The 26,627-nt window shown below is 48.6% G+C and overlaps 10 protein-coding genes across 10 annotated transcripts; 3 read left to right on the top strand and 7 right to left on the bottom strand.

Moving 5' to 3' along the window:
- Nucleotides 1-780: 780 nt before the first annotated feature.
- FOMMEDRAFT_132048 (uncharacterized protein) lies at nucleotides 781-4,829 on the bottom strand (the record flags this gene model as incomplete). Its single annotated transcript, XM_007263636.1, has 17 exons — nucleotides 781-922; nucleotides 972-1,077; nucleotides 1,127-1,169; nucleotides 1,223-1,357; nucleotides 1,413-1,533; nucleotides 1,592-1,809; nucleotides 1,868-2,029; nucleotides 2,087-2,207; nucleotides 2,273-2,634; nucleotides 2,692-2,825; nucleotides 2,886-2,955; nucleotides 3,007-3,205; nucleotides 3,258-3,344; nucleotides 3,398-3,462; nucleotides 3,510-3,658; nucleotides 3,709-4,150; nucleotides 4,206-4,829. The coding sequence occupies 17 exons, from the start codon at nucleotides 4,827-4,829 to the stop codon at nucleotides 781-783; spliced, it is 3,180 nt and encodes a 1,059-aa protein (XP_007263698.1).
- Nucleotides 4,830-5,094: 265 nt separating this feature from the next.
- Nucleotides 5,095-6,615, bottom strand: FOMMEDRAFT_118697 (histidinol-phosphate aminotransferase). Its single transcript, XM_007263635.1, has 3 exons — nucleotides 6,057-6,615; nucleotides 5,744-6,003; nucleotides 5,095-5,679 (listed from the first exon to the last, which is right to left on the bottom strand). The coding sequence occupies exons 1-3, from the start codon at nucleotides 6,588-6,590 to the stop codon at nucleotides 5,223-5,225; spliced, it is 1,251 nt and encodes a 416-aa protein (XP_007263697.1). The 5' UTR covers nucleotides 6,591-6,615; the 3' UTR covers nucleotides 5,095-5,222.
- Nucleotides 6,616-6,729: 114 nt separating this feature from the next.
- Nucleotides 6,730-8,139, top strand: FOMMEDRAFT_152876 (WD40 repeat-like protein; the record flags this gene model as incomplete). Its single annotated transcript, XM_007263634.1, has 5 exons — nucleotides 6,730-6,775; nucleotides 6,831-7,310; nucleotides 7,374-7,462; nucleotides 7,546-7,905; nucleotides 7,966-8,139. 5 exons carry the CDS (start codon nucleotides 6,730-6,732, stop codon nucleotides 8,137-8,139), a joined length of 1,149 nt encoding a protein of 382 aa, XP_007263696.1.
- Nucleotides 8,140-8,418: 279 nt separating this feature from the next.
- On the bottom strand, nucleotides 8,419-11,895 carry FOMMEDRAFT_26446 (cysteine proteinase; the record flags this gene model as incomplete). The annotated part of the gene is made up of 5 exons (XM_007263633.1): nucleotides 8,419-8,718; nucleotides 8,776-11,184; nucleotides 11,238-11,352; nucleotides 11,431-11,657; nucleotides 11,740-11,895. The coding sequence occupies 5 exons, from the start codon at nucleotides 11,893-11,895 to the stop codon at nucleotides 8,419-8,421; spliced, it is 3,207 nt and encodes a 1,068-aa protein (XP_007263695.1).
- A 504-nt stretch (nucleotides 11,896-12,399) lies between these two features.
- On the bottom strand, nucleotides 12,400-13,725 carry FOMMEDRAFT_145052 (uncharacterized protein; the record flags this gene model as incomplete). Its single annotated transcript, XM_007263632.1, has 4 exons — nucleotides 12,400-12,817; nucleotides 12,876-12,989; nucleotides 13,267-13,288; nucleotides 13,553-13,725. The coding sequence occupies 4 exons, from the start codon at nucleotides 13,723-13,725 to the stop codon at nucleotides 12,515-12,517; spliced, it is 612 nt and encodes a 203-aa protein (XP_007263694.1). The 3' UTR covers nucleotides 12,400-12,514.
- Nucleotides 13,726-14,468: 743 nt separating this feature from the next.
- On the top strand, nucleotides 14,469-16,172 carry FOMMEDRAFT_79789 (uncharacterized protein; the record flags this gene model as incomplete). The annotated part of the gene is made up of 5 exons (XM_007263631.1): nucleotides 14,469-14,734; nucleotides 14,793-14,890; nucleotides 14,950-15,648; nucleotides 15,697-16,008; nucleotides 16,075-16,172. 5 exons carry the CDS (start codon nucleotides 14,469-14,471, stop codon nucleotides 16,170-16,172), a joined length of 1,473 nt encoding a protein of 490 aa, XP_007263693.1.
- A 1,374-nt stretch (nucleotides 16,173-17,546) lies between these two features.
- Nucleotides 17,547-19,642, bottom strand: FOMMEDRAFT_17829 (uncharacterized protein). The gene is made up of 2 exons (XM_007263630.1): nucleotides 19,583-19,642; nucleotides 17,547-19,514 (listed from the first exon to the last, which is right to left on the bottom strand). Exon 2 carries the CDS (start codon nucleotides 19,504-19,506, stop codon nucleotides 17,806-17,808), a length of 1,701 nt encoding a protein of 566 aa, XP_007263692.1. The 5' UTR covers nucleotides 19,507-19,514; nucleotides 19,583-19,642; the 3' UTR covers nucleotides 17,547-17,805.
- A 333-nt stretch (nucleotides 19,643-19,975) lies between these two features.
- Nucleotides 19,976-21,487, top strand: FOMMEDRAFT_152870 (uncharacterized protein; the record flags this gene model as incomplete). The annotated part of the gene is made up of 1 exon (XM_007263629.1): nucleotides 19,976-21,487. The coding sequence occupies one exon, from the start codon at nucleotides 19,976-19,978 to the stop codon at nucleotides 21,485-21,487; it is 1,512 nt and encodes a 503-aa protein (XP_007263691.1).
- Nucleotides 21,488-21,719: 232 nt separating this feature from the next.
- Nucleotides 21,720-24,658, bottom strand: FOMMEDRAFT_17828 (uncharacterized protein). The gene is made up of 9 exons (XM_007263628.1): nucleotides 24,388-24,658; nucleotides 23,762-24,288; nucleotides 23,396-23,708; nucleotides 23,173-23,344; nucleotides 22,632-23,118; nucleotides 22,406-22,574; nucleotides 22,296-22,347; nucleotides 22,154-22,244; nucleotides 21,720-22,095 (listed from the first exon to the last, which is right to left on the bottom strand). Exons 1-9 carry the CDS (start codon nucleotides 24,640-24,642, stop codon nucleotides 21,858-21,860), a joined length of 2,304 nt encoding a protein of 767 aa, XP_007263690.1. The 5' UTR covers nucleotides 24,643-24,658; the 3' UTR covers nucleotides 21,720-21,857.
- Nucleotides 24,659-24,961: 303 nt separating this feature from the next.
- On the bottom strand, nucleotides 24,962-25,801 carry FOMMEDRAFT_103645 (uncharacterized protein). Its single transcript, XM_007263627.1, has 3 exons — nucleotides 25,590-25,801; nucleotides 25,318-25,531; nucleotides 24,962-25,251 (listed from the first exon to the last, which is right to left on the bottom strand). Exons 1-2 carry the CDS (start codon nucleotides 25,785-25,787, stop codon nucleotides 25,439-25,441), a joined length of 291 nt encoding a protein of 96 aa, XP_007263689.1. The 5' UTR covers nucleotides 25,788-25,801; the 3' UTR covers nucleotides 24,962-25,251; nucleotides 25,318-25,438.
- Between the last annotated feature and the right edge of the window lie 826 nt (nucleotides 25,802-26,627).

Genomic DNA, 26,627 nt, shown 5'->3' with positions numbered 1-26,627 from the left:
CTGTGCCTTTACCTGAACGAATCGGAAGATAGAGAGCAATTTTTTTAATTAGCTATGTCCCCAATTTTGTGTAATTAAGAAATTGTACCTTCGCTCTTGTGCGCGCTCCTCGCCCAAGATCCTCATCCATATCGTTCTCATCATCTTGGTCATCAGACCCCGATTCCGACTGCGCGGGCGCACTTCGTAATGGAGACGAAGTTGCTCGCCTTTCATCGCCATCCGTGTTATCGTCCTCATCGTCCTCATCCTCTTCGTCAGAAGACTGATGCTTGCGACGCTTGACAGGTCCCCTTGGACGCCTGCAACGATTTAATAACTCAAACTACCTAATCGCGGAGCGCACACTTACTTGGTTGTGTCGTTTGTTGCTGAAGGCGCTTTTCGCTTGGATGTGGCCCTCCCTTCGTGAGTCTGCTTTTCCTACGAAAGGGTTTATGACGTTGTGGAATAGGGGAATGAACAACATCCATACCTTAGCATGAGAAGAAAATTGATCATTGAGTTTCTTCACTATTTCTTCAGGGAGATACACGGTCTTCAGTACCTGGAAAATTTTGTCACGTCAACATCATATACTAACGCCATTTCGACAAACGAGCTTACGGTTGATCTCACTGCGTCTGAAGGAAGAGGCCGGAAAATGTCTGACGGTAGTTTGACTTTTCCAGGATAACTAGGAAGACTCCACTGGCGAGCTTTGGCGTGTATCTTGATAAGCTCTTGTGCAAGCTCGCTGACAGCATACAATCGCTGATGACAACAAGCTAGTTAGGCAAGTTACGAGCAAATGTCAAAATAACATACATCGCTGAATACTTGTGACTCGAAGTCGCGAACAGTCTTGCATTTTTGAGCCAGGTTATACAAGAGCGATACGTTGTCCGAAGTAGCGACAAGGGAAAGGTATTCCTGAATATATCTGAGGCAAGTTTCGTCACCAGAACTCGATCTATTTGACAAGTACTTACTTGGCTGTTTCAAACACTTGCGACTCCTCCGAACCGAAATCTGGATGGTGCGCAATAACGTGCAACAGACGAATGAAGATCATCTCCCAATTGCTCAGTCTGACACCTTTACTAGTGGTGAGTCATGGTTTGTATTGAAGAAGCTGTCGACGAACCTGAAGGTGCCTTCCTTAGCATGTTCCTAACGATCCCCTCCGCCTTGGACAAACGGTCACGCAAGGCACAAAATATATGATATTAACACAACTCACCGTGTCCCTGATATCTTTTTCAGGATCATGGACAGTCAAAAATAGGATAACATTGAAGCGCGATGGAAGTTTATTGGAACTTATGTGAACCGCCAGCTTTCTCAGGAAAAAGAATCGGACATTGAAACATGGATCCTAAACGAATAAAGTAAGTTACACATCATCACAGACAAGCTTGCGCCCGACTCGCCTGAATTGTAAGTGCAATGGACGCAAAATTCGGCGTCATGGTGTCTGAAAACTTGTTCACAGTCGCCAATGCAAGGAGCGATCGCGCAGCTTGCAAGCGGAGGCGAGACTTCACAGTTGGTCTGAAATGAAATCAACTGCTGGAATCAATCATCAATCAGAGGGACAGGAAGGGCTTACTCGTCTCTGACTTGCTCCGACAGAGATCCTGAGTTTTCCAACAGAGTTACCAACATCTTCAAGACGGGGGTCGCAACATCGAGAGCATTTTCGGTTGCGGAGTGTACGAGACATCGATGGCGGCAGACTTTTAAAGCAAGGACTTTCGCCTTTCCCAACGGATGAAGATTATCGTCATCTATCCACTCATCGGCATCGTCGTCCACATCCATGGACGCCTAAGTTTTGTACTGTTTGAGGGATTTCAATATAAACCAGCCGAAGACGTCCACTCACAGCATTGGACGATTTCATGAGTACCTCTTTCAGCAAAAACTCGATGATTACATCGCTTCGTTGCTCAAAAGCATCGGGTGCTGACCGAACCATCTCAACAAGCACGGCGAGATGTGCAACGAGCGTCTCAGACTCTGCTTCCGGCAGACTAGTCGCAATAAACTAAAGCAACAGTAAATCTTTTCATCCATACGTGACCGAGGATTTAGATCTGGTTACCTTGACTATCTCGGAGCACAACTCGTCTTTATTCCTTGAGAAAGCGAGCACACGCGCCGCAAATTTGGCAAGTTTCGGAGAAGGCCCTCGCACATAACCCACTAAACGATCAATTGTTCGCCTAAAAAGTGTAGCAGTGTAAGCATGGTTCCATCGGCTTATTCAGAAATATCGGATTCTTCCTACCTGTCATTCGGCGTAATGTCAGGATCGTACCTCGATACTGCTGCAAGAGCCTGCAAGCACACCTCAACAAGTGTCTGGTTCTTATCATCTGCAATCGCCTTCCCGAGCTCGCTTACAAGAGCACGATACACAACAGGACGAAATTTCGAAATAGTGGTGAGTAGGGTTCGCGCATTGTTCGCAGTGACCCGCGACGAAGTTGTCCCTTTGCCCTTCCCATGAGAATCGCCCTTACCTAGCTTCTTCACGAGGGTCGGAACGGAAGATTGGTTGACAATCCAGAGACTCGACTGAAGTACGAAAGATCTCATCGTCGGTAATATCGACATCGTTGACTGTTCGACACGACGAATAAAATCATTCTTGGTTGACGATATCATTATACTGCTTTCAATGGAGAAGACAGCAACACAACTCACGAATGCCTTGACAAGACCTTTGAGATCCGATTGCGGATCCATACAAGTTTTAAGGAGCTTGTATAGCCTTGTTTCATTCATCCTTGCGAACGTCTGGAGGTCATCCGCAGCCTTTTGCGCATCCGCAAATTGGCCTGTGAGTGGTGACGACGATAAATAAAGCAAAATATTAAAGCAACAAAAAGTCGGCATACCTGATACGATACGCACAGTTCCAGCTAACCGTTTCTTGACAGCCTCTTCATTCTCATCGATTATACCGCCCTGATTATGATGCATTACATCTTGTCAACGAACACTAAATGTAGGACTCACGTTGTTCTCTATGCAGCTCTGCAAATAAAGCTCAAAAATGGGATGTTGCTGCAAATTAGCGATCTTCACGAGCGCTGCAATAGCCCTCTCATCAAGATATCGCATAACGGTTAGGAGGCGCTCCGTCCACGCAACCTCGTCATCGTTCTTGTTCGGGAGAGGTAAAATGTAGTCTGCGATGACCTGTAAAACTACCTGCCTGATCGAGCGGTCAGGGAACAACATATTTTAGCAGAAGTTTAGAAACATACTTGATTTCCGCCGCTGCGTTCATAGCGGAGAATATCCTCTGGGGAATCCAAGAGAACTGGTTGACCGCAGCTGCGTCGTTACTCTCTCTAATGAAAAAGTGTTAAAACTTGATCGGGAATTGTGGTTGGTGTAAACATACATTTCCGGATATGCTATGTTGAACAATCGGGCAATAGCCTCCATCGCCTCTTGCCTTACATTTTGCTGTGAGTTCTGTTAGCTGTGACTTATGTACATTCAATGGCCATTACCTTTTTGTCGACAACTCGATCCCCGACGGCGCGAAGTTGCTTTTCGCTGACATAATGAAGCGCAGTCTCATAGTCGAGCTGAGAGTAGAGCTTGCAGGCTGCCGCACGTACTTTCTCATCCGGATCGAGCAGCTTCATGTTGAGTGCCTCTATTCAAGTGATTAGAACCCTACACAAGGACAGAAGCCAATACTCGCACCTTCAACAGCCTCTCTGAGTTCTACCCTGTGATGAAGAAGGAGACCTTTACAACCTTCCACAAAGGCAAGGCGCACTTGAGGGGATTTGTCGCCTCGCCGCATTAGCCATGACGACCATGTCGAAGGATATTTCTTCTCCAGATCACCATCTGCTTTATCTGCGAACATCTCACCAAGCACCTGAGTCGCCAATATGCGTATCTGGACTTGCTCGGCACGCATCTCCTCCTCCAGTTGTGGGACAACATTATGCAAAAGCGCCGGACAGGCAGCATTAAGACGTTTGATCAGCTCATGACAACGGCTAATTTCATCGTACTCCTCGTCTCCGGCATGCGAGTGGATAAAGTCCGCGAAGTAATGAGAAACATTCCTGTGCAACTTATCTGACGTTGCATTACAGACTTCAACTGCAAGCCGGTAAGCGGGCTGATCCATCCGCTACAAATTTGTTAGAATCGGGTTAAAGGCGAATAATGCGAAGTAGGGTACTGACTGCATTCTTATCCATGAATTGAGCCATAATCGACTCCAACACTTCCGACGGTAACGCTTGGCATTCGTCGATGAGAGCAATAAGGATATCGGACATGCACATCTCAATATTCTTTGCCAACTCCTGTCTGACAAGCCCGAAGAAATCCCGGAAGATTTGGGCCATTAGCTCTTCAGCCTGTGGGAGGTCGCAGACTAGAACGACGCTCTTGACGGTGGATAACGACTCCAGAAGATGGAAATATTCATTGTAATAAGGTTCAGTCGAACCCTTGAGTCCAATTGATAGCTGGCGGAAGAAGAATTGGAAGATATCACGCAGTTCTGAACCGGTGTAGGGTGCATCGGGGGCGAAGAGTCGTAAAATGTCTGCGAGACAACATGCGGCGTAGGCTTTGACACCTTTGTCCTTGTGCAGGAGAATTGAGGTGCTGATGAGCTCCTTGCTCACGGAACGGAGCGAATTGGTGTCGACGCTCTCCTGGTCGAGATCTGCCAGCTCCGTGTGCAGCTTCTTGAGTTTCTTCTGCAAGACATCGGTAGTGAAGCCCTTGCCGACAAGCTTGTCGGAGAACTTGAGTCTAGCGGGCGTATTATTGGAGCCCGTCCGCGTCTGGGCTACCATACTCGCTAGAAAACTCGAAAGTAGTCGGCGCTATTCAAAGAAGAGGATGCCTAGAAGCCGGCGTGGTTGTTTGCGTTCTGGTGTACCGCCGCCTGTGGCTAGAATGTTCAGTGTAGATCTGAGTCGGGTCCCTGCAGCGGCTGAATCAGTTGAGTGAATGAGCGTGTTGTTGACGCGTGACACAACAAAAACGCGTGTATTATGTAATCACTCTCATACGCCGATCATCCGCGTCCCTTTATAAGTTTAGCAGCGTCTAGCATTTCAGTTTATTCTACGTATTCAGTATCTCTGGTCTATAATACCGTTTGTATAACATGTAGAGGACGTCCCTCTTTGATTCAACAATAGATCCATCCGTTCATCGGCCAGCACGATGCCCATTCAAGATGTCTATATGCGCTGCAAAACCTCTCCTAACTTCCGCAAAAGCATTCTGTTTTCTTCCTCCGTACCAACCGTAATCCTCAAGCACCCCTCACATCCATGCTCACGCCCACGGAACCGAACAACAATACCCTCACGCTCCGCAAGTTCCTTATACACACGCTCGCTGCGTACGTTATCAGGCTTACCACTTCCAGCCTTATCCAGCACGGGTACCATCAAAAAGTTCGCGTGATTCCCGCCTATTGCGGGTGCGAGACCGAGCGACCTGAGTTCCTGGAGGGACTTAAGGAGTTGGATGCGTGAAGAGGTAAGTGTGGCAATACGTGAACGCGCGAGCGAGAGTCCTTCGGGTGAGAGTGCAGAAAGTGCGAGTGTGGCAGTGGGTGTGGAAATGTTGTATGGAGCTTTGGTATTTGTGAGGATCTGTATCAAAGGAGGTTGCGCGATAGCAACTCCTAATCTATGGTTTTAAATTGTCTTCAGAATAACTCCGAAAACTATTTCTGTCAAATATTCCAGCTCACCGAATAGCTGCCAATCCAAAACTTTTACTCAAGGTCTGCATGACACACAAGTTCGCGTACTTTTCCACAAGCGTAACAGCACTCATTTCCGGAGGAGAAAAGTCGATATATGCTTCATCAATGATGATTATGCCCTTGAACTTTGGGTACTCTAATAGTTGTTGAACGTCCGCTAGCGAAATAAGCGTTCCTGAAGGGTTTCCAGGAGAGCATAGGAAAATTAACTTGACTGACGGGTCCTCATCGACTGCTCTTTTTATCTGCCCAGGTGCCATCAGAGGTGTCTTCGAGGACTACGTGAAGAAAAGCGCACCTCATCTATTCTAAGCTGGAAGGCACCTTTCTCAGCGTTCAAAGGTACCTTCACGACCTCTAGATCGTTTACTTGAGCACAAACCGCATACATCCCGTACGTCGGCGGAGTGGTCATGATTTTCTCCCGCCCAGGCGCAACGCAAACGCGCATAAGCAAATCAATGACCTCGTCACTTCCAACACCAAGAAAAACGTGGTCATCCTTTGGTACGCCCTCGGCGGTCGTAAGTCCTCGTAATTTTGCAATGCGCGACTTGATTTCTCGCTGCGCTGGGTCTGGATAACGATTCAAGTCAAGCGACGAGAAATCCGGTCCTGTGCCCGAGACTGCAGCGTCTAGTTTTGAAGGAGCAGTAGGAATGGAGTGACCGAGAGAGTTTTCGTTTGCATCGAGGAGAATTCCTTCTTGGTAGTCGTCGCGCGCACAACGGTAAGGTTGGAGGGTAAGGATGTTCGGACGGATGATAGATTCGATGTCGAAGTGAGGAGGATAGACCGATGCAGATGATGGTTGCAGCCCGAGGATGGGCATTTTGACTCAGTAAGAAATGAAGAGGAACGATGTCTGGTGTTGAGAAAGAAAAAAAAGTTCAGAATATATGCGTTCGAAAATATGACTCCGCCGCATACACGCACACGCGACATTCCTCCTCCTCACACGTCCATTCACAATGAGCGAGCATCCATATCAGCTCGAACAAATAACAGAATTATCCGGTATCTATTCATATTTACCCTATAGCTCAGAATATACGTTCTTAATTAGACACAGGACACGAAGACCGTGTCTGGTCAATCGCATGGAACCCAGTCCGTCCATTACTCGCATCCTGCTCAGGCGACAAAACAGTCAGGCTTTACCATTATCGACGGACATCCCCCTACGCTGAAGGACTATACACAACAACGAGCGCAAACGAAGTCAATCTAACTTTCGCGGCACAAGCATCCATACCAACAGGACACGCTAAAACCGTACGCTGCGTCGCCTGGGCACCATCCGGTAAGACGTTCGCAACTGCAAGCTTTGACGCGAACATCGCCGTTTGGGAGCAGGAAGGCGGTAATGACGACGATGGCGACTTCATAATGAATGATGGGGAACAGTCTGGTGAAGGTAGTGGACCGGGAGAATGGGAGTGTGCTGCACTCCTAGAAGGCCATGAGACGGAGTGCAAGAGCGTAGCGTATTCAAGTTCGGGTACGCTACTTGCGAGTTGTAGTCGTGATAAGACCGTATGGGTTTGGGAGGGTGAGTTTCAACCCTTGTTATGAGATAGTATATGTCTTTGAAGCAATGACCTTCTTTCTTCAGTCCAGCCGGATTCAGATTTCGAATGCATGGGCGTACTCATGGCCCACACCCAAGACGTCAAATGTGTCGCCTGGCACCCTACCGAAGAGGTCAATTCTCCTCCCCTTCTTTCACGTCTTTTCCCGCTAAAACTAACCAACATCTTTCCTTCCTACCCACTCAGCGCATATAGATCCTCGCGTCCGGCTCCTACGACGACACAATCAAACTCTACGTCGACGACCCTTCCGACGACTGGTACGATTTCCAAACTCTCAACGGCCACACCTCCACTGTGTGGAGTGTTGCGTTCTCTCCATGTGGTGAACTACTTGCATCTGCCTCTGACGATCTGACGATTCGAATCTGGCGACGAGAGGACAAATGGCGTTGGGAGCAGGTGGCAGTTTTAAATGGCCATGAACGGAGCGTATACTCTGTAAGCTGGACCAAGAGCATATCGGATTCTGGGGAAAAGACAGAAGAGGACGGAAGTGGAGGGTACCTCGCAAGTACAGGTGGAGACGGTAGGATAAATGTCTGGCATATTCGAGTACGTTCCCATCCTACATTCAATCGTTCACTGATTTGAACACTGGGATGTTCGTTACAGATGCAAGATGGCTCCGTAAAGTCGGAACTCATAGCTACATTACTAGACGCCCACGGAGTGAGCGAGATAAACTGCATTTCCTGGTGCCCACGAGAGGGATTCCGAAACTTGCTCGCGACAGCAGGGGACGATTGTATTGTTCGCACCTGGAGGATACAAAAGAAGATTACATGACAAGTTCTATGTTTATGCACCAGTGCACATCGTGTGGAAATTAGGGTATTAAATCCTAGACATCCCGAAAATCAAACTACATAGCAATTTGATGAATTGTGGAATAAAAGCAATGCAGTGCCTATGAAATAGAGGGCAGCACAATACGGTGGAGTGGACTGCACGTCGTTTAGTGTCCATGACAAAATGCGATAAGGATAGTGAGAAATCTACACCATTTACCAGAAAGAGTCTCCATGGAAAGACTAGAAATTGCAAATCCACATTAGTAACTAGTCTCTAGATCCGCTCATACATGCAAATGTACGCCTTTGCCTGAAGTACTTCGTCAAGAGTGGCGAGCCGAACAACAGTATCGCTCACGTAGCACCACTGTCTCTGCGCAGAAGAACCGTTGTTCGAAGATGTACGCGATTTTGAGCTCGGATGAGGGTTTGCAGTGCGTGTGAATGAAGTCGTTCGTGGATTCTCTGGACGAACAGAGTCTACGCTAGTAGAGCTCGAAATGGACGAATAGTCTTCTTTTGTCGAAGGAGCCGCCTCAGGTAACGCAGTATATGCCACGTAATGACCCCCAAGCTATAATAATGGATTAGAAACATCTCATTTCATCAACACTGTCGTATAAGGGCTTACCATGTTTCCAATGTGCACAATCACCGCATACAAGCGGTACATGCAACCTTCGGAAACTACACCTAAGTCCTTCCTCCCATTTTCCTCCGCTCGCTTCTCTTCCTTACTCCTCTTCTTTTTGTTCTTCCCTTCCGGACCGTCTCTCGATGGCAAGAGATACGGATTGAGGTCAAGGTACTCGGGAAAACTGACAGGGTCATCTAGCTTCTTGAAATTCGTAAAGAATTGCAACTGCGTCGGAGACCGTCCCACTTGTTGAAATCGCTTAAGGTGTATGACAAGCACAGGCGGCGGCATAGAAATTAAATATCGCTTATATGCGCGGCGCATCACGACTTGTTTTGCACGGGGAACACCTCCAATCGACTTTCTGCGTTGTCTTGACATGGATGACCTTGACGTGTGGTCAATGGTCGAATTTGACAACGCATTTGGTTTTGTCGTCCTCATTTCAAGTCGATTGGACCTAACTGATGAGCTATCAGAACGTACAGAGGCAGCAAGAGACGTCTCGGTCTCCTCAGCCTCGTCGCCACTTCCGTCCGAGCTGAGGCTACTCGTGTCACTTGCAATGCTGGATGAAGACGCCCGCTCAGCGGGTTGACGGAAATGTCGTGTTGTCGGTAGTTGCAGAGAATCGCGTGACGGAGACGAAATGAGCCTTGCCGACATATTACCACGTAAAGCACTTTCGGGAGGCACTTCAGCAACGGGCGTTTGCTCGGACGCAGAGGGCGCATGCGTCGGCTCTGGTGCAGTCATTGATATTGATGGAACATTTACGGAGGGTGAAGAGGATGTCCCAGCATTTAGAAGGCGCGCGGCCTGGGGACCGTCATTCTCCAAAAAGCGATTGTTTGAAGACGGAGGAGGAGCAGATCGAAGCGAGTCGCGCTCGTGTATATCTAGCGATGACAATTGTAGTCCAGTAGAAGCGGACGGAACCCCTTGAGGCCGCGAATCGTCTCCGTCAACGAGGCTGATCTTTACACTAGCACTAGAGCTCGAGCTTCTTTCGTCGTTATCATCTGCATCAGCCTCCTCCTCATCTTCCTCGTCCTTCTCTCCTCGCTTAGCGTCTTCGTGGCTCGGATTATACACTCCGTTCTTGATCTTCCAACACCGGCGACAGCCGACCATGTTCTCGCCATCAAGTACTTCAACTGCAGTAAACAACCTCAAACAGCCTTCTACGCTCTGTACGTGCCCTAGTTTTGGCCAAGCTGCTCGCGCATCCGATATCTCAGGTGACGAGTTCGCCAATGGGGAGGTGCGGAATAGATTGAAACCGGTGCTTGAAGTTGACGGGACGTCAGCGAGTAAACGTCGCAAGTATGCAGCCTCTGATGCAGACTGCTTTGGGGGCCGAGGGGATTTCGACCGGATGGGCTCAGCAGGAGCAGGCGTTGGTGAAGGTGGACGTAATTCCGGCGGGGGCAACGTCACGGGAGGTAGATCCGGACTACGGGCTGGAGATGTAACGGCCGATATTGAAGGTGAGTCCACGCGGGAAGAAGGCCGTCGTACAAAAGGAAGTCTTTGAAGCGCGTTAGTCGCACCTAATAGTGGAGACATAGCTGGTGAGGCTGGTGAGGGCGAAGGAGCCTTGACATCTACGTAAGAGTCCATCGCCTCATCTCCCGTTGCCTCTGCCTGGCTCTCGTCGTTTGATTGGAGGTCCGAGGGCGCTTCCTTCGGTCCGCTCTTCCTCTTTGCCTTCTTTACACCCATACTAACGGTGATCTTCCGCCGTAACTTTACCCATCCGTCCTCGTCCTTTTCGCGTCTCGGTTCTTCCTTCTGTGATTCATCTTCATCAAGGACCTTGCCCTCCTCGAGGACACCTAATGCCCGGTGTCGGTCTTTCACCATCTGTTCATAAGGTACGTCTGCGGCTTCCTGGGAAATCTCTTCCTCCTGGAATGTGTTTTTGAGCGATGGCGTTTCTTCCCCAGCCTCAAGACTACGTCTCCGGTGACCAACATCATTTAGAACAAGTTCAAACGAGCGCTCTGCCTCTTCGCTCCGGCGTAACGGGCTCGAAGGGACACTACTTGACCGAGGATTGTCCGAACTATCGAGATCGCGAGTTGCGCCCCTACCACGCATGCCAAGCTTGCGGGCAAGAGACTTTAACTTATCGCGCTTACGCGCCTTTTCGTAGTCTTCCTGCTTGATCGGTAGAGAGAGGTCATTAAAGTCCTCGTAAGTGAAAGAAATCTTCTTGCATTTCTCGCAGACGAGGATCGATGCAAGACGGCCGCCGAAGACCATATCCACAAACGAAGTGAGGCGGTCTTCTTCAGGAATATCAAGTGACTCGGAAGACGAGGGCCGAGGACTGTCATCTCTATTCTTGCTCTTCCTTCGCTTGGTCTTCGGAGGTCGAGGTTGACGTTTCTTTATAATCTATAAAAGGAATTTAACATGTATACAACAAGCCAGTGTGCATGAGTACATACATCCAGCTCTTCCATACGCATGGCATCAAGCAAGTGTCTCAAGAATTCATGTGCGTCTTGTTGTCGAAAGTCAAGATATTGATCAAACTTGGCACCAATCCTTGAAAGCAGGTCCCTGAAAGAAACCAACCAATCAATCAATCAATCAATTATTTCGACCTTTCTTCTAAGAGAACGGAAAATGGAAACATACTTTGGACTCATGCTTAAATGGGATCTTTCATCCTGAGCATTCCACGCTTTCAGCATCAAGTGTACGAATATGTCCCCGAGCGGCATGCCCTGTTCCCAATCCCGTTCCGCAGCTCCACCCTGGCCATGTCCGTTCGTTAACTGAGGACTCCTACGTGACAGGATAGGTGCATATATGTCCGGAAGTGAGAAGCGTACAATGTCTGCAAGCATGGGTGTTGCGATCAACTGTCAGCATAAATTATGTGGTTAGCCAGCTATTCCGAAAATGCCGCACAATACGGCTTGGAACAATGGTCGGCCAACTCACCCCCTGGAGTACGGAGTTCATGAAGCAGGTATTGCCATGGTTGACAAGACCGGGTGGCAGAAAGGAATTGCGCTCTGCCTCCTCCTTTTGCTTTCTTGCCCGATAGAGTTCCTGAGGCGTCGGCGCCTTGTTGCTCTTGCCCATCAGCGCCTGCATGGCGAGCCGGCTTGGAGATCAGCCCTCGATGAGTATATTCCTGCCTGTGCGCCAAGCACTGTAGCTAGATCTGAGTATACTAGTACTTTGCCGAGAGTTGGCAGGCTGCCGGGGGCGGACGGGAATAAGGAGGAGCGGTTGAGCGTCGGAGGAGAGATTCAGAGAACACTGAACAGGTGCAATTATTTGATCAGTCGAAGCAGTTTCCCACGGCTGCTTATGTGTCATGCGCATCTTCGGCGAATTATTTTTTAATCAACTCAAAAAGAAAAAGGCACGGTACTCAAAACTGAAACAGTGCCTTGAAAAGACTGAAGTGGGCCTGTCTGAAGACTTGCAGTGGCACAACGTTTAATCATTTGTATTGGTGCTTACGCAATCAATGAAAAAAGTTAAGAAAATATGGTGAAAGAGTATATCAATGAAGTTCACAGAGGATCAGTACTCCATGCTAAAGCAGTGCCTTCAGAGTCCGACATGAGTCGCCTTAAATTTAATAAAACTGAAGTGGACCGGTCTGAAGACATGCAATACCATAACGCTTAATCATTTGTATAGGTGCGCATACAATGCAAAGAGTGCAGAAAACATGGTAAAGAGCTCATAGTAACAATCCTACTCAAGCGCTTGCCTTCGCCTTCGCAAGCTTAACGTTCGCCCCGTACCGACGTTGCTTCTTCAACACCATAATCTGGAAGCGCTGGAAGTCGTTTAGCGAGCCGCGTTGCGATTTTGCTACAAGATTTTTTGCCCAGGGCGATGCCGACCACTTCTCCAAAGTCTTCTCCGCCTCGAGTCGCTTTCTTACAACACCCGATCCTGCACCGCGGGGAAGCTTGGGTACGACGAAGGGGGTAAGTGCCAGGTGTCGGTAACGGAAGGCCTGGCGCGAGACACCAGTGAGCGGGCCGTCGATGATAGCCTGCAAGTTGATGAAAGAATGAGATAATTGAGTAATCGGGAATGCAGCGAGAACATACGCGATTGTGATCAACAATCTCGATGATGACAGCAGTCTGTCCTTCCGAAGGGCCGGATTTTATGAGGACGACACGCCCGACTTCGACGAAACGCTTGAAAGTCGATTTTGGAGGCTACGGTTTGAAAGTTCAATTCGTCAGGATCTGATTCCACATCTACGTTCATTTCTGGAGCCATCAGAGCCAGCCAAACAGTTGTACACCCCCCAAAGACGACTGTTCTCCAATGCTTAGTTCCGACAGCAATTCTGACCGCCCAGGCGAATGATATCCAGGAGCGTCAACATCCATCCACCAACATTCACCATCTCTTTCCAACTGTTCGTCCTTCCATCGACTCCGTACGGATTGCAACACCACACAGCAGCATAACCAGACAGACAATACTCACCATCGTTTTTGTGCTTGAGGAACTTTACGAGAGGGCGTATACAATGAGCTGCGTGCCAAAGTTGTGTGGTGCGATCCGTGATTGAGGCTGTGCAACTTGGTCTTCAATTCGATTCCGCGCCGCGCCAGCAAGTACATAACTTATATTCGAACTTCTCTCACCTCTTTTTCAATGGCTCCATAGCAATATATTCCGACTCTGTATTATTCGTTTACTAGGACCAGGAGTCTATGTATGAGTTTCTACCTACAACCGGAACCTCGTCTTCACAAACATACATCCGAACCTCAACCATCTCTTCATTCCTACGTAGAGTGGACAGGTCGTCAGTGACACGAAGGTAACCCGCGCCCGGTTAACCAGTAATTCATGCACGTATTCGAAGTCCTCAACGTCTGTGACTAGAGAAACAGTCGGAAAGTACTTGACGAGCGTTTTTGGTGACGAGCTTCCTTGCATTGGGGTGTACAAACGAGTGTGAGTGTTTGCTGAACCATTTTCCGCTGATTTGGTTATTTGACTGGGTTTTTCTCGCGGGATGTGGTCTGCTTTGGGTGATAGCAAGGTGGATTGGAGTTGAGGGGAGGAATCGGAGGATAGTGAGTTGAGAAGGTAATGATAGTTCCTCCCAGAAGGTAGGCTGGATTAATAAAAGCAATCGAGCAAAGATGGCGCCAATACAAAGTTCTCTAGGGAGGGGGGATGGGCAAAGTAGCCACGACATACTGTGACGTACTACTCGCGGATAATAAGTGTAATATAGTTGTGCTGACTGTGTTGTTTTGTTCGAAGTCTGTATCATTATATGCTCAGAGCTCTAAAGCCAAATGGATCTCCGCGTGCGCTGAATGAAGAGCGTCGATCTTTGCGGGATGTCGGGGTTGGGTAATACTATATTACTAATAGGCGCGATCTGTTCGGTGACCGGTCAGCTTGTAAGTAAGTACTTTGATTTGAGTGTTTCCCTTCGACCACAGCCTCGTCGTAAAAACGACCCGCTGCCCTAGGGCTGTTGCGCTTTTTCTTGGTTGGGAACCCACTCTGCGCATGTCATGTCGGTCTCTGTCCAGGTGGCACCGCGCTTTGCTCCGACGTTTACGACTTCTCATGACCTCATCGACCTGAAACAGCCAGCCGACACCATGGACATGGACGCAAACCACGCCCCATCGTCCGACACCAAATCCAGTCCGCCTGCAAGGATGTCCCCAGAGCCATCCTATGCAGTGGGGACCGCGCCAGACGAGTTCTATGCCCGCAGTCTTCCGCCTTGGCGTGCTGTGGCCCGCAAGTTCGTCATGCAGAGATTGCAGGGCGAGTCCGCCTGGATAGCAAAGATGCAACAGAAGGTCCGCTCGCCCTTCCTCGATTCCTACTTCATGTATACGAGCTCCTTGGGCACCCACACTTTTTTCATGATGGGACTGCCATGCCTCTTTTTCTTCGGCTATCCCGAGATTGGCAGTGGGTGAGTTTGTAATTTCAATAGTCTTGATTTGTCCGTGTGATGCTCAACATCATGCTAGTCTCATCTTTGTTCTGGCAACGGGCGTGTACGTGTCCTCATTCCTTAAGGATCTGATTTGCGCACCAAGACCGTACACGCCTCCGGTGTCTCGATTAAGTGAGGCTTAATACGATTTTCTAAATTATGTTATGCACTGACTCAACTCGAATCTCAAGCAATGGGGTCGCATCACCTTGAATACGGCTTTCCAAGCACGCACTCTACCAACAGCGTCTCCATTGCATTGTACGTATACTCGCTCGTACACACGCAATACTTCACTGCCGCCACTATATCGACTCTCACATATTCCTGCTTCTGTATCTTTCTTGCCATCTATGTGTGCTCTATCGTATTTGGCCGTCTTTACACAGGTATGCACTCGGTTGTGGACTGTGTAGGAGGAGTCACGCTCGGCGCGGGTGTATGGGCTGCGTACGCATTGTGGTGGGGATCCGTCGAGGGCTGGCTAGTTGGAACAACTAGCTCTAATATCCTCCCCGACTGGACCTCGCCGATTATCGTTTCTCTATTATGCGGGTTGATCGTCCACAGGCACCCTCAACCAGCAGACGACTGCCCGTGCTTCGAAGATGCAATTGCATTTGTCAGTGTCCTTGGTGGCGGACTAATCTCGCACTGGGCATGCGAAAAGGTCGGCTTCGGCTACGCGGACCTCACGTCCCACATGCCAGGTGACGCTTGGGCTTTCCTCGCCTCTTCATCTAGCGCTGCGTGGCAAGCGTCCTTACTCTGGTGGGCGGTGGCACTTTTGAAACTCACATCTGGGATCGCGCTCATCTTCGTATGGCGTCTCATTGCGAAGCCTCTCTTACACGCTCTCCTTCCGAGACTTTTCCGTTGGTTATCGTATGGTGTTCTTCCACGACTCGTCTCAATCAACATCCTTCCCAAGGGTACAGAACTCCCTAATCGTAGGTTTTATACCCCTGCCACAGAATATGATGGTGCGGTACCCGAAGAAGGATTACATCCAATACCGAGTGTGATTGATCTATCTACAATGCTCCATGAGCAGAGTCATTATGAACTCGATGGAGAACTTGGAGGGATGAAGCGACGTAAAGGGAAGGGGCGGAGGAAGTCTACTGATCTCAAACACCTGGCTCAGAAGAAAATTGTGAACGGTGGCCTATCGCAGAACGGTGCTAGTTCTAATAATGAAGAGTCGTCTAGCGAGGACGGCGAAGACGTCATGCATTACGACGCGGATGGTATGCTTTCCTAACCCTGCCATTTTGTAAATATTTCGCTAAAGGCCAAAACTTTAACTCTTACAGTGTTGACGAAAGTTATCGTATACGCGGGTATCAGTATATTCGCGACAAGTTTAATCCCAATTGCGTTTGAGGTGCTAGGTTGGGGAGTACACCCTTAATGTAACTCCTGGCTTCAAAAACGGAGTTCGACATCTCTATCCACCTCCCACCGAGTTACTTCCGTTTTCATCACCTTTGGCATTCATTCATACACGTATATATTTACGTTGACCATGGATTTGGGGTTGGATATATTTAATTGTAGATCGTGTCTGTTATATTTAATATGTATTAGTTCCGTATGTATTCGTTGTCTAGTAAGCAAGATTAATTCAGGATGTTCGATCCACCTACGAGTAAGCGAGAAGTCACTCGATCCGCATTGCAATCATCAATGCCAAGACAGCGAAGAAAAGCAAGCACCCATGTAAACTAACCCGAGTGGCCTGCTCGCTTCCAGCAATTTTGCACGATACCGCGATTATGGGGTAACAGCAAAGAGACATCCTCAGTCCCTATAAATCCCAACTCCAAGAAACTTTGCACTTAAACTCTCCAGAAAGGGACGACGGAGAACCAAGGAGGTGTCTGCAACTACAGTAGTTTGTACTGAGATACTCATTTTGCATCTGATTACAACAACTTGGATATCGATCAGAGCAAAAATGGGTCTGCTAGACAACATTCAAGGCCTGATTGCTGAAGCTGAATTTCATCAACCCGACGCACCTGCGCTTAGTGGAGAAGACATGTCTGCCAGGCAGGAGAACCCAACCTCAGACGCTATGAACCAGAACCGAAACGGAGGCGAGACTAGTGTCCCGTTATCCACACAAAATGCAAGTCAAAACGTCGATACTACCAATGTACAGGAAAAGAACGCATGTTCTACAGGTAAGCAGGTGATTCACACAGAGTGTTCAAGGACATAGCTAACGGACATGGCAGCTCTTGGCAGTGGCACCGAAAAGAAAGAACAAGAGTCAGACAAGCCACACGAGGAGCACTGTGAATCGGCACCCGCTAAGACTGTGGTACTCGAGAAAGAGCTCTGGCAGAACCGTGAGATAGAGGAGTAAAATCATTATCACTGGGGGAAGTCTGAGACTTATCATCTCTGGACCAGGGCTACTGTAGTACTGCCTGCCTTTGAAAAGCAATACTTACTCTAACAGGATTAACTAATTATCCACACGGTCTCAGTGCTTGCTATGAGACAATCGACTCCATAGATATTTATCTGGACTATTCTGGTTGTATGCAAGGAGCTTGAGGTAAGGAAATAATAGCCTCTGTCGTCATAATGATACCCAAGTAGCTGGAGTCACCCATTGCGCCGCAGGGGCATGAAATGTGCATTAGTGGGAGAAAAGCAAGCCATAAAGCATGCTTGTTCTAGACTACATTAATCGCACGATTCCCAAGAGACGCCTGACTGATCCGTGTAAACTCCACAAGGAATGAATTATAGAACATCTTTAAACGAGTGTCGATTATAGTATGCAGTGTGCCTTATTATCTACATGGCACATGAGAGTGAGATAAAAAGAACGAGTGTGGAATACAATATTATATGAGATAGAGATGAACTTGATAGCATCGAAGAGAAATACCGAGGAAATAATAAAAGCGAGAGTTGTGATGGTCTGGTACGTCATTGGGAAGGTCTGAGTAGCGTCATTTCGAACCTCTAAGACAATCTTCGTATACCTTTCAAAGGTAAGGGAACTGCACTGATAGTGTTCCAATTTCCTAAGAGTTGTTCCATGGAAGTGCGCCACGCTTCTTGCGCACTGCGGTTTCAAGACCAGGTAAACCATGAGCAGCCCAATCAGCGACTGCGCCATCTTCTGTATCTTCATCGGCGCTCACGCGTCGGCTGGGCGGAAATTCGTCAGAATTGTCGAACAAGTCCGACTGAGATCGTAAAGTATCCGCCGTGAATCTCTTTGTTGGTCGACCTCGGAAACTACTTTGAGAATCATTCCTTTTTGGAATGCGATTAATAAATGCTGAAGGTGGAGGCCTCTGACTCCCAGGGGTGGTAGATGCGGCAGCGTAATTATGAAGATGACGGCGAAGGCTTTGAATGGAATGCTGACGACGTGCAGGTAGGATTAATTGAGCAAAATTTGGTTCACCATCGTCCGATGATTCATTGTCATAATTGTCGTCCGTAGTGTCGAGCGAAGCACGGGCTTTGTAGTAATCGACATTAGGGTCCTCGTCCTCATCGTTTACACTTTCAGAACCAGTCAGCTGAATGCTCGTGACGCCCAAGCTCGGCAGGCATCCATCTCGTCCATGAACTTGTCGATGTTTACGCGTACGTGTGCTATTGCTTGGCTTCCTCACGAGTGAAGACGAACGTGAGCCTGGGGCTGATCGGCAGACTACCGACGCGGGTGTTACAACGCCTGGAACTGTATCCCCTCGAGGAGTGCGAGGCTCAAAGCCACGACGTACAATGCCCCCGTCTCGAGTTTTGTTCCTAGTATGGCATGAAGAGTCTGCACGTGCTGATGACGACCCTGCACGTGCACTCGAACCCGATGTCATAGCCTGGGCGATTGCGCTGAGCCAATTCTGCGGAAGTGGAGGTACTGCTTCATTTTCTGGTCGCAATTTCCCCTTCGAATTGTGAGATCGCATCCTACTTGACTTCTGGCGCAGCGAGCCAGAGCGACTGGACACGTAATCTGTTACGCGACGCGGAAGAGCCTGTGATGGATGAAAAGTCGCACGTTCTGGTGGAAGATCAGGCAAAGAAATCATGTGGCGGAGTGCCGTGCGTGCATCAGGCCGAAAGTGATTGGATTGTTTGGTCGTAAGTTGATTAGACTTGGTGCGAGAAGAACGGGTTTGATACATCTGCGGGGGCGAACGAGACGAGGCGCTGCCAGATGAACCGGGTGAATTGAAGTTGGAGGTAATGATGATTGGAGTGAAAGGTCTTCGACGGTTCGGAGTAGGAGTCACTAGCACATTAGAGCAGTCATTCGTTCCTTCTGCGTCTTCATTTTCTTCGTCAAGCAAAATTTGCTTCTGTTTTCCCGATGCTCTCCCAAGGCTTTGTGTCTTCGCATGTCGCGTTTCTGCAGTATCTTTGCGCTCTTCTGAATCGCTCCACGAAACCAAGCCAGACAGAAAATCGACGAGGCCTGCAGCACCCTTCTTCTCTAACCAAGTCCCTCTCTTTTCTTTCCTCGCGTCTGCTTGCTTTCGGCGCGCTTCTGCTGCAGCTTCTGCACGCTCTACTTCGGGTGTAAACACGCGGGTCTCCTTGAAGCCAGCTTCACGGAGTAGATCTTCAAAACACTCAAGTTTCTGAGAGGTGCCACGGCGATGAAGTGGGACACGGGGACCTTCAGCGGTGCGTGCAAGGTGAGCCGGGTACGCACTGCGGCCCCGCTGGGGGGTGCGAAGAGAGGTGGATGGACAGACCGCGTCCATCTATGCTCCTGTGTGGAGTAGACGATGCATAGATGTTATTATGTGGATATCAATTGACAAGACAGAATGAGCATACCCGGGTAAACCGATTCCATACGAAATTGATGTTGAAACGCGACGATGAGAGTGCTGGCTGGTGGCTGCGTCTGAAGTGCCATGCTCTCCTCTTGCTGACACGAACTAGTACGAGTCATGTGACATAATTATAGGATCACGTGGATGACTTCATCACTTCCCTTCTCCAATCCAAGAGTGTCAAGCACGCGACCGTATTCCTTGGATAGCAATAACGTCCTAGGTTTCATTGGTTTATACCTGAAATGAACAGACATAGAGGAGTGTCTCAAGACATTATGTCTTATTATCAAGTTTGCTGCTTCCTCACGAGCAGCAGCTGCAATGTCTCGTGCAAAATGGTTTCTCACATATCTCTCTGTAACCCGCGAAACGGTTTGTCCCATGGACAGCAATGTGTCTGCCTACCTCTCCTTCCCCTCCTCATCTCCCACCTGAGCTCTGGGCACGTGTCTTTTTCTGGGCTACTTTCAGTTCTGCACGGGACGTCTCTTCGCTTCTTACCGTACCACTCTTTGACGGCATCGCCCATCGTGAAGACGACTTTCAGGTAAGGCAGGCCCTTGTTACTAAGCTCACTCTAGCGCTAGTCTGCAGACAGTGGCGAGCCCTGTCTGAACAGTACTTGTATGAGGATATTTGGGTGAGGCATGGGAAGCAGGTTCTAGCCGATACCTTTGAAAGTTCGAAGAGGGACTGCTCTCAGGATATCGGATTAGGAAGACATGTGAAAAGAATTGTACTTGCTCAACTACAAAACAATAACCCGAGTCAATGGCACAGTCGACACTGGGCCGATGAATACACAAGCCGTATCGTTAGATGCTGCCCTAACCTACTTGCACTGTCTCGATACTATGACATATCAGTCAAATGTGACGACGACGACGACGAAACAATGCTAGAGGAAGGAATCCAAGGCTTGCTCGAACGTTATGAAAATGAATGCTGTTCTATTCATGACCCACCTCTGCCAACCATGCGCAGATTGGACTGGTCTAACGGTACGGCAGTCGATCCTTGGAGACCTACTATCAGTGCTGTTCCTTCTTCAGTTTGGTCTGCTGAACAACTTGAGGTGCTATCTCTGGCCGGAGATAACTATTTCTGGGCTCCGACAGAACTGCAAGCTCTCTCTTCAGGCGGGCGTGGACACATCCTACTTCCAAATTTGCATACTCTTCGTGTTGGGTCTCTCTACGCCTTCGGAGTCCCTGGTGTTTCGAACTACATGTTGGTACTCCCTGCTTTGCGCCGTATCATCCTTGACCGTGGCGAGGCTCTCCATCGCCTCATCGACTGTGTCGTAGCTTCCTCACCCGCTTCTTCATCTGCCCAGTCCAAAAGCTCTCCTAACGTACCAAACGTCAAAGCTCTAGAAGTTGGCACACCACACTGGCGCTTCTCACGCTCAGACTACATCTCAACTTTTATCAGACACTACCCGACGGCAGAGTCTCTTCATTACCCAGTATTTTTCGCACGTCCACTCCGCTGGCGCCGACTCCGCGACAACGGACTCTCGTACGGACCCGTCGAGCAGCAAAGAGTGTTCAGCAGCCTCCGACACGTCGGTTTACACGCCGAGCCGAATCCAGAACTCACATATCCGGAAAGGAACGGCGACGCAATATGGGCTCATTTACACGCTCACGCACGAAGCCTTCTCGGATCTACCTCCCCAACGCTACTCGAGTCCCGCCTTCCCTGCGTGAACTCGATCACTTTGCACGGCCTGTCTTGGATCAGCCTCATCAACGACAAACGATTCTACTTCATATTGTCCCTTGCGCGAGCGCGAGGTGCAAAGATTCAGGCAGACAACCCAAGTGTCGCGAACGCACTTGAAGAAACAATGTTAAGTTATTGCACGGCTTTGTCTTATGAACATGTCCATGAACTGTAATATAGGGAAGTGCACGAGGAGTGGTCCCTCCCCCGTTTCACTTTGCTTTCCCGTGTACTGCTGTCCTGTCGTTTGCAGTCTTTCCTTTTTTTGTACTATAGCAATATTTTCTCTAAACTGCTGAATTAGTTTGACGATTCTACTTCTCACTCCATTTATTCTCTTTGAACAGCGTTGACACGAGTTCTTACGACGAGGATCATCAGATAGTGAGCAAAATATTATTCGGGCCGTTACTTGTATGTTACTTGCACGGAAAGCGTCCCTGATCCGTCTACGATATCGTTCTAATAGTCCTGCTAAGAGACACAAGGCCCGAACCAATGAATACCGTCCGTCTCTCCATAAGAATTTCATCCAAACGACTCCATTAAGGGAGCACCGGAGCAGAGAGTAATGCTTCCAGCTCCCGTACACGTGCCGTCCAAGAATCTACCTCCGCAAGACGTGCTTCCAGATGTGCGATCTCACGGTCGCGCTCCATTCGTTCTGCTGCCGTTCCGACACGCGTGAGAGTCCAGTTGACTGCCTCGCCACTGTTCTCAGCCTCGCTGATGGGTTCCGTGTGTAAAGTCAGAAGGTGCGTGTGGTATTTCGCTAATGATGGTCTACAGGTTAATGAGTAAATATTAGTTGAGATTAAGAAGATGAAGGAGGAAGATTTACCGAAGAGATATCGTGATGAGCGTAATACCGAGAGACTTTGCGTGTTGATACATTGAACCTTCCACGTCACTTGATACCGCACTTGTGCATTCTGGTATTCAATTGTGAGTATCCAGTTATACCATTGGAATATATGACGTACCATCGAAGACCGCAAACTTCGGCCTATGATAGAATGCTCGTGCAAGACCCATCTGTTGGGGTAATGACGATAATTTGAGGATTAAGGGTTGTGAGGTCAATGCTACATACCCGTTGCTTTTCTCCGCCGCTCAAAACATCCCTCCATTCCTTACGGGCCATCCAACCTCCCTCACGCTCTGGTATGTAAGCAAGGTGAGCGGCCTTTAGAATCTCAAGCAGTTCTTCCTCAGTTCTCCCGGACTGCACGAATTGAGCGTATGAATGTGGATAGATGACCCTATAATGATGAAAGTGTCAGATAATGTGTTCGTCGGAAATAAAGCATATGACTAACTGGTCAAGGAGAGTACCGGAAACCATATATGCACGCTGAGGGACTACAAATACTTCGGAGACGCCAAGTGGCGGACGAACAAGCCCACGTTCGTCTACATTATGGGCGGCACCAGCCCGTCCTGCCCAAAGTCCGGCTACAACTCGTGCTATTGCCGTCTTCCCGACTCCATTCGTCCCTGTGATCATGAGATGCTCGCCAGCGCCAGCCTTCAGCTCAAAGTTGAGGTCATGCACTAAAATCACGCCTTCCGGATCTTCTGAATCATCTGTAGACGCTGCAGGAATTCCGACGTCAAGGTGCTTCATGGCGACGGAATCTGCTGAAGGTGTGAATGAAATCGATGTTGGAAGCGAATGCAGCGTTGACAACAATGAGTAGAGACGCGTTGTGTATCCTGCAAGTTCTAGTACATCCTTGTATGCGTACATAAGACGTCCGCCTGCGTCAGCGAGTGAGAGAAGCAAGCGTCGAGAGGAGATGTAGTCTGCAAATATGTCAGTGAAAGACTAGCCGAAGACTCTAGCAACGCAAGACGTACTTTCGGTTCGATCTGCAACGGCATCGTCTATGCCTTCAGATAGAGTAGGTGCTTGTACTCCGATGTGGCGTCTGCGCGTGAACAGGACAGGAATTGAAATGAGGCAATACCCGGCGGCAGACCATAGATACTTGATAACAAAGTCTTCCGTCCACTCATAAGCAATTCGTAGCTGAAAAATAAAAGATTAATTTGCAATTTTATCAGCAAGGTAATACCATACCTTGTAAATCGAGTTAATGTGCCTAACGAGTCTCAGGTATGCGTTCCACAGGATACTGCGCTCACGCAGCCCGCCAGCGTAGAATGCGATTTCCTCGCTTTCTCGACCCACACGGCCCATACCCGCCCGATATTCGCCTTCTAGCATCGCCTCTACTGCCGCAAGTCGTCCAAAGGCAGGAGTAACTGCACGCAATATGCGCACAGTTACGTAGTAATTTAAGACGAGGAGTACAGTTCCGCGTGCACCAAGCCCTCGCGCCAACTGTGCTGTGAAGATGAACATATCGAGAGTCGGCTTCATAACGTTCCCACTAGCGATCACGACTGAGTATCGTGGTATAAGCGACAGTTTGAAAGGACTCACTAAAGTGTAGAGATCGAATCACAGAAAGCTGCGATGTCCGAGGTGAGATATTGATCGACGCCCTCTAACCCTCCCGGTTGCGAGATGCGATAATATCTCATAGAGGGGGCTGAAGATAGGTAAAGATCATTGGTATATCGAGTGAGGCGCGTGCGGAGCCTCAATGCTAGCTTGGACTGCAAGTAGCGAAGCATGGAATTCGTATATGTGCTTGGGATCGCAAAAGCAAACCACCAGCCTAATCCACGAAGAAAGCCAGGTCCGTTTCCGCTGACGAGATCACGTACAATGCGTCCATCGAGCCTTGCAACCCCAACACTTAAGACAGTACGTAGGACCAAGAAGAATGAATGTAGGAGGACAATGAACGTCTCCTTTGAGGTAAGCGAAGGAAAGGCAATACGCAGGATAGCACGAAGTTGCCGGAGGAAGACTCGGTCCACATTTGGTTTGTGAGTTGGTGGGACAGGAGGGAAATGGCGTGCATCGGCTTTCAGAGTATCTGGAGAGGTTTCGCATATATGGACCTGCGCGTACATTTGGTGTGAGTAGATTTGTTGATGTCATCGCAAGAAATTTCAAAGTCGAAGTTTGACATGGCTGGTGGGAGCAGAGAAAGTCCTTACCTTCGCCACGCGTCCACGAACCGGGAGCAAGAGCGTCTTGCTGCCATCAGCGTTTGGCTCGTACACCATCTGCATAGCTCGAGCCACGTCATCCTTGTCGGATGAGAGGACCGTGTTCTGCTTCCGTCGTCTCCGGAGGAGATATAGAGCAACAAGTAAGGAAAGGAACGACGAAGCCTTCAGTTTGGCATCTTTACTGTTGGTAATCCGCCGCAATACCTGCGGTATGGTGGGAATAGCTGAAAGGGTGGACATTGTTTGACGGAATGAATGAGGGGACGGTACTTGCGTTTGGGTGTCTATGCTGCAGTATGCAGACGCGGTAAGTAAGCAATCGTCTATTGAGCACACGCATGTGATAACAATCACATCTGACGTCCACTTGGATCCCATTTTGTTGCACGTGACCTAATCTGAGTAATGTGTGTGTGTGGAATATTCACATTATGACTGAGCCAGCAGTTATACTATGCTTTAACGTAATGTCTTTCAATTAACCCTCCTAGTTTCACCTACCCTCCACGCTACTTGTTTTCGATTGGTACTAGCTAGACGCTCATTATGCTTTATATAATATATCTACAACATTGACAGAAGCCCATCAGCTTTCCGTTCTTCGATTGACATCCAAGCGGTTCCCTTCTCCAGTTTACCGGAAAGTGGACCAGAATGAATGCCAATCGTGAGCGTCACCAGGGCAAGGCCCCTCAGCAGGTAGGAAATTTGTCATCACGCGGGCAAGTTTTAGGGAACCAGAGTGAACACTTCTACCTCTGGCTTTGACAGGTTACGATCCGAATTGGCGTATTAGATGAAAAATACTGTTATCGAACGTGCAGGAATGAGTGCAATGAATAGATGTATCTGCAAAATCGCATTAGCGTGGTGTCAGAAATTTTGGTTTGACGAGACTGAATGGATTGGGCGCACCTTAAACACAGTCAAATGAGCCAAGGGTTTGAATGGTTTAAATCACAATAACACCTCGCGTCTTGGATGAAAGAAAGAGGGGGCTATATTTTCTTCTTTGAGCATTCCGCTGAAGCTCATTCTACGATCCAGAAACAGTAGGTGGACTAGTCAGGGGATTGTCCTTCGTTGCCTCCGTAAGCATTTCGTCAAGACCTTTGTCTTTCACAGCCCTCTGATAATAAGGTGATAAGTCAAAATGGGCGATTTCCAGCAGCGGTAGAATGACCGACCTTAACGCATGCCTGGTATTCTCTCCACACCTTGCCGCATTTCTGCTCAAACTCGTCCGCCTTCGCCTTCGAGTACTCAGCCCGCTGTGCTGCAGACAAGTTTACAGCAGGCTGGAGATAACCTTCAAACCAGGCGTTGAAGCATGAATCGTATGGCAGCTTGAGAGATGTGCATTCGTCTGCCAGGCTGCTGGCCATTCTCGTTTTTTGCTCAGTGTGTGTTCAAGAACTCGGTTCGGAGCAACGTCACTTGTACTGACTCGGCTGTTGTACGTAAGCATTAATCTCATAATCTGGGTCTGAGCGCGTGCTGCAACTTTTCAGTTCTCATTCCTTCCATTCAAGGCGCCTTGAAATCGACTCCAAGCTGGGGCGGCTGTAATTCCCCAGATAGATAGATGACAATGGTCAGCCGAACTCGAATCATTCAACAAGAGGTGGAAGGAGCAAATATCTCGTTTTTCTACAACAAGTCTAGAGTCACCCATTCGGCATAAATTCACTCCCAAGCTCAGCGCTGTTCCAAAATGATGGTCTTCGCCCATTGCAGGATGTTATTACACGACTTCATCCCGGACGAAGAAAATGCCGTTCTGATAATAATAGAGAAACGCTTTGATATTCAAGCTGAGTACGGAAATATACTAGTTTAATTTCCGCGGTTTAGTCGCCACAAGTTTGACAGGTTTATTGCGCAGTGTTCTCACTTGGACTCCATTCCATTTCTCCAGTGAGATCAGGAGCCGAGGCCTGCATGTCATGTTCATTCATGTCATAGAGTGGTACACGACATGCTGTAGCTGCACGGTGTTCGGAATGAAAGAGACAAGATATTTTAAGAACTTACGCAGTGGCTTGTCTAGGCGATTCATCTCATCGTGAAGGAATTCTATGTTTTCTACGGTTCAGTCTGCTTTGAAGTTATCTTTGAATAATACTAGATTGTCTGGAAATACCTGTTAGCACTTCTCAAGTCTAGCTCTTCTTTGACAAGTGTAATCCGTTGCACGCTACACAGATTGCTCAGAAATAAAAACA

Source organism: Fomitiporia mediterranea (genome assembly GCF_000271605.1).
Source record: "Fomitiporia mediterranea MF3/22 unplaced genomic scaffold FOMMEscaffold_3, whole genome shotgun sequence".
Lineage (NCBI taxonomy): Eukaryota > Fungi > Basidiomycota > Agaricomycetes > Hymenochaetales > Hymenochaetaceae > Fomitiporia > Fomitiporia mediterranea.
Note: the sequence above shows the minus strand (reverse complement) of the source record. Positions and strands in the feature narration are given on the sequence as shown.

Bases quoted from the DNA above. Each gene is read 5' to 3' on its own strand.
- FOMMEDRAFT_17829 (XM_007263630.1), bottom strand. From the start codon at position 19,506: ATGGACGCGGTCTGTCCATCCACCTCTCTTCGCACCCCCCAGCGGGGC.
- FOMMEDRAFT_103645 (XM_007263627.1), bottom strand. From the start codon at position 25,787: ATGGCCAGCAGCCTGGCAGACGAATGCACATCTCTCAAGCTGCCATAC. The intron at 25,532-25,589 runs GTCGGTCATTCT...CCTTATTATCAG, and splicing joins AATACCAGGCATGCGTTAAG to AGGGCTGTGAAAGACAAAGG.
- FOMMEDRAFT_118697 (XM_007263635.1), bottom strand. From the start codon at position 6,590: ATGCCCATCCTCGGGCTGCAACCATCATCTGCATCGGTCTATCCTCCT. The intron at 6,004-6,056 runs GTGCGCTTTTCT...GCACCTGGGCAG, and splicing joins TCCAGCTTAGAATAGATGAG to ATAAAAAGAGCAGTCGATGA. The intron at 5,680-5,743 runs GTGAGCTGGAAT...TTAAAACCATAG, and splicing joins TTTGGATTGGCAGCTATTCG to ATTAGGAGTTGCTATCGCGC.
- FOMMEDRAFT_17828 (XM_007263628.1), bottom strand. From the start codon at position 24,642: ATGTCCACCCTTTCAGCTATTCCCACCATACCGCAGGTATTGCGGCGG. The intron at 23,119-23,172 runs GTACGTCTTGCG...ACATATTTGCAG, and splicing joins CGTTGCAGATCGAACCGAAA to ACTACATCTCCTCTCGACGC. The intron at 22,348-22,405 runs GTATGTAGCATT...TTACCCCAACAG, and splicing joins GCGGCGGAGAAAAGCAACGG to ATGGGTCTTGCACGAGCATT.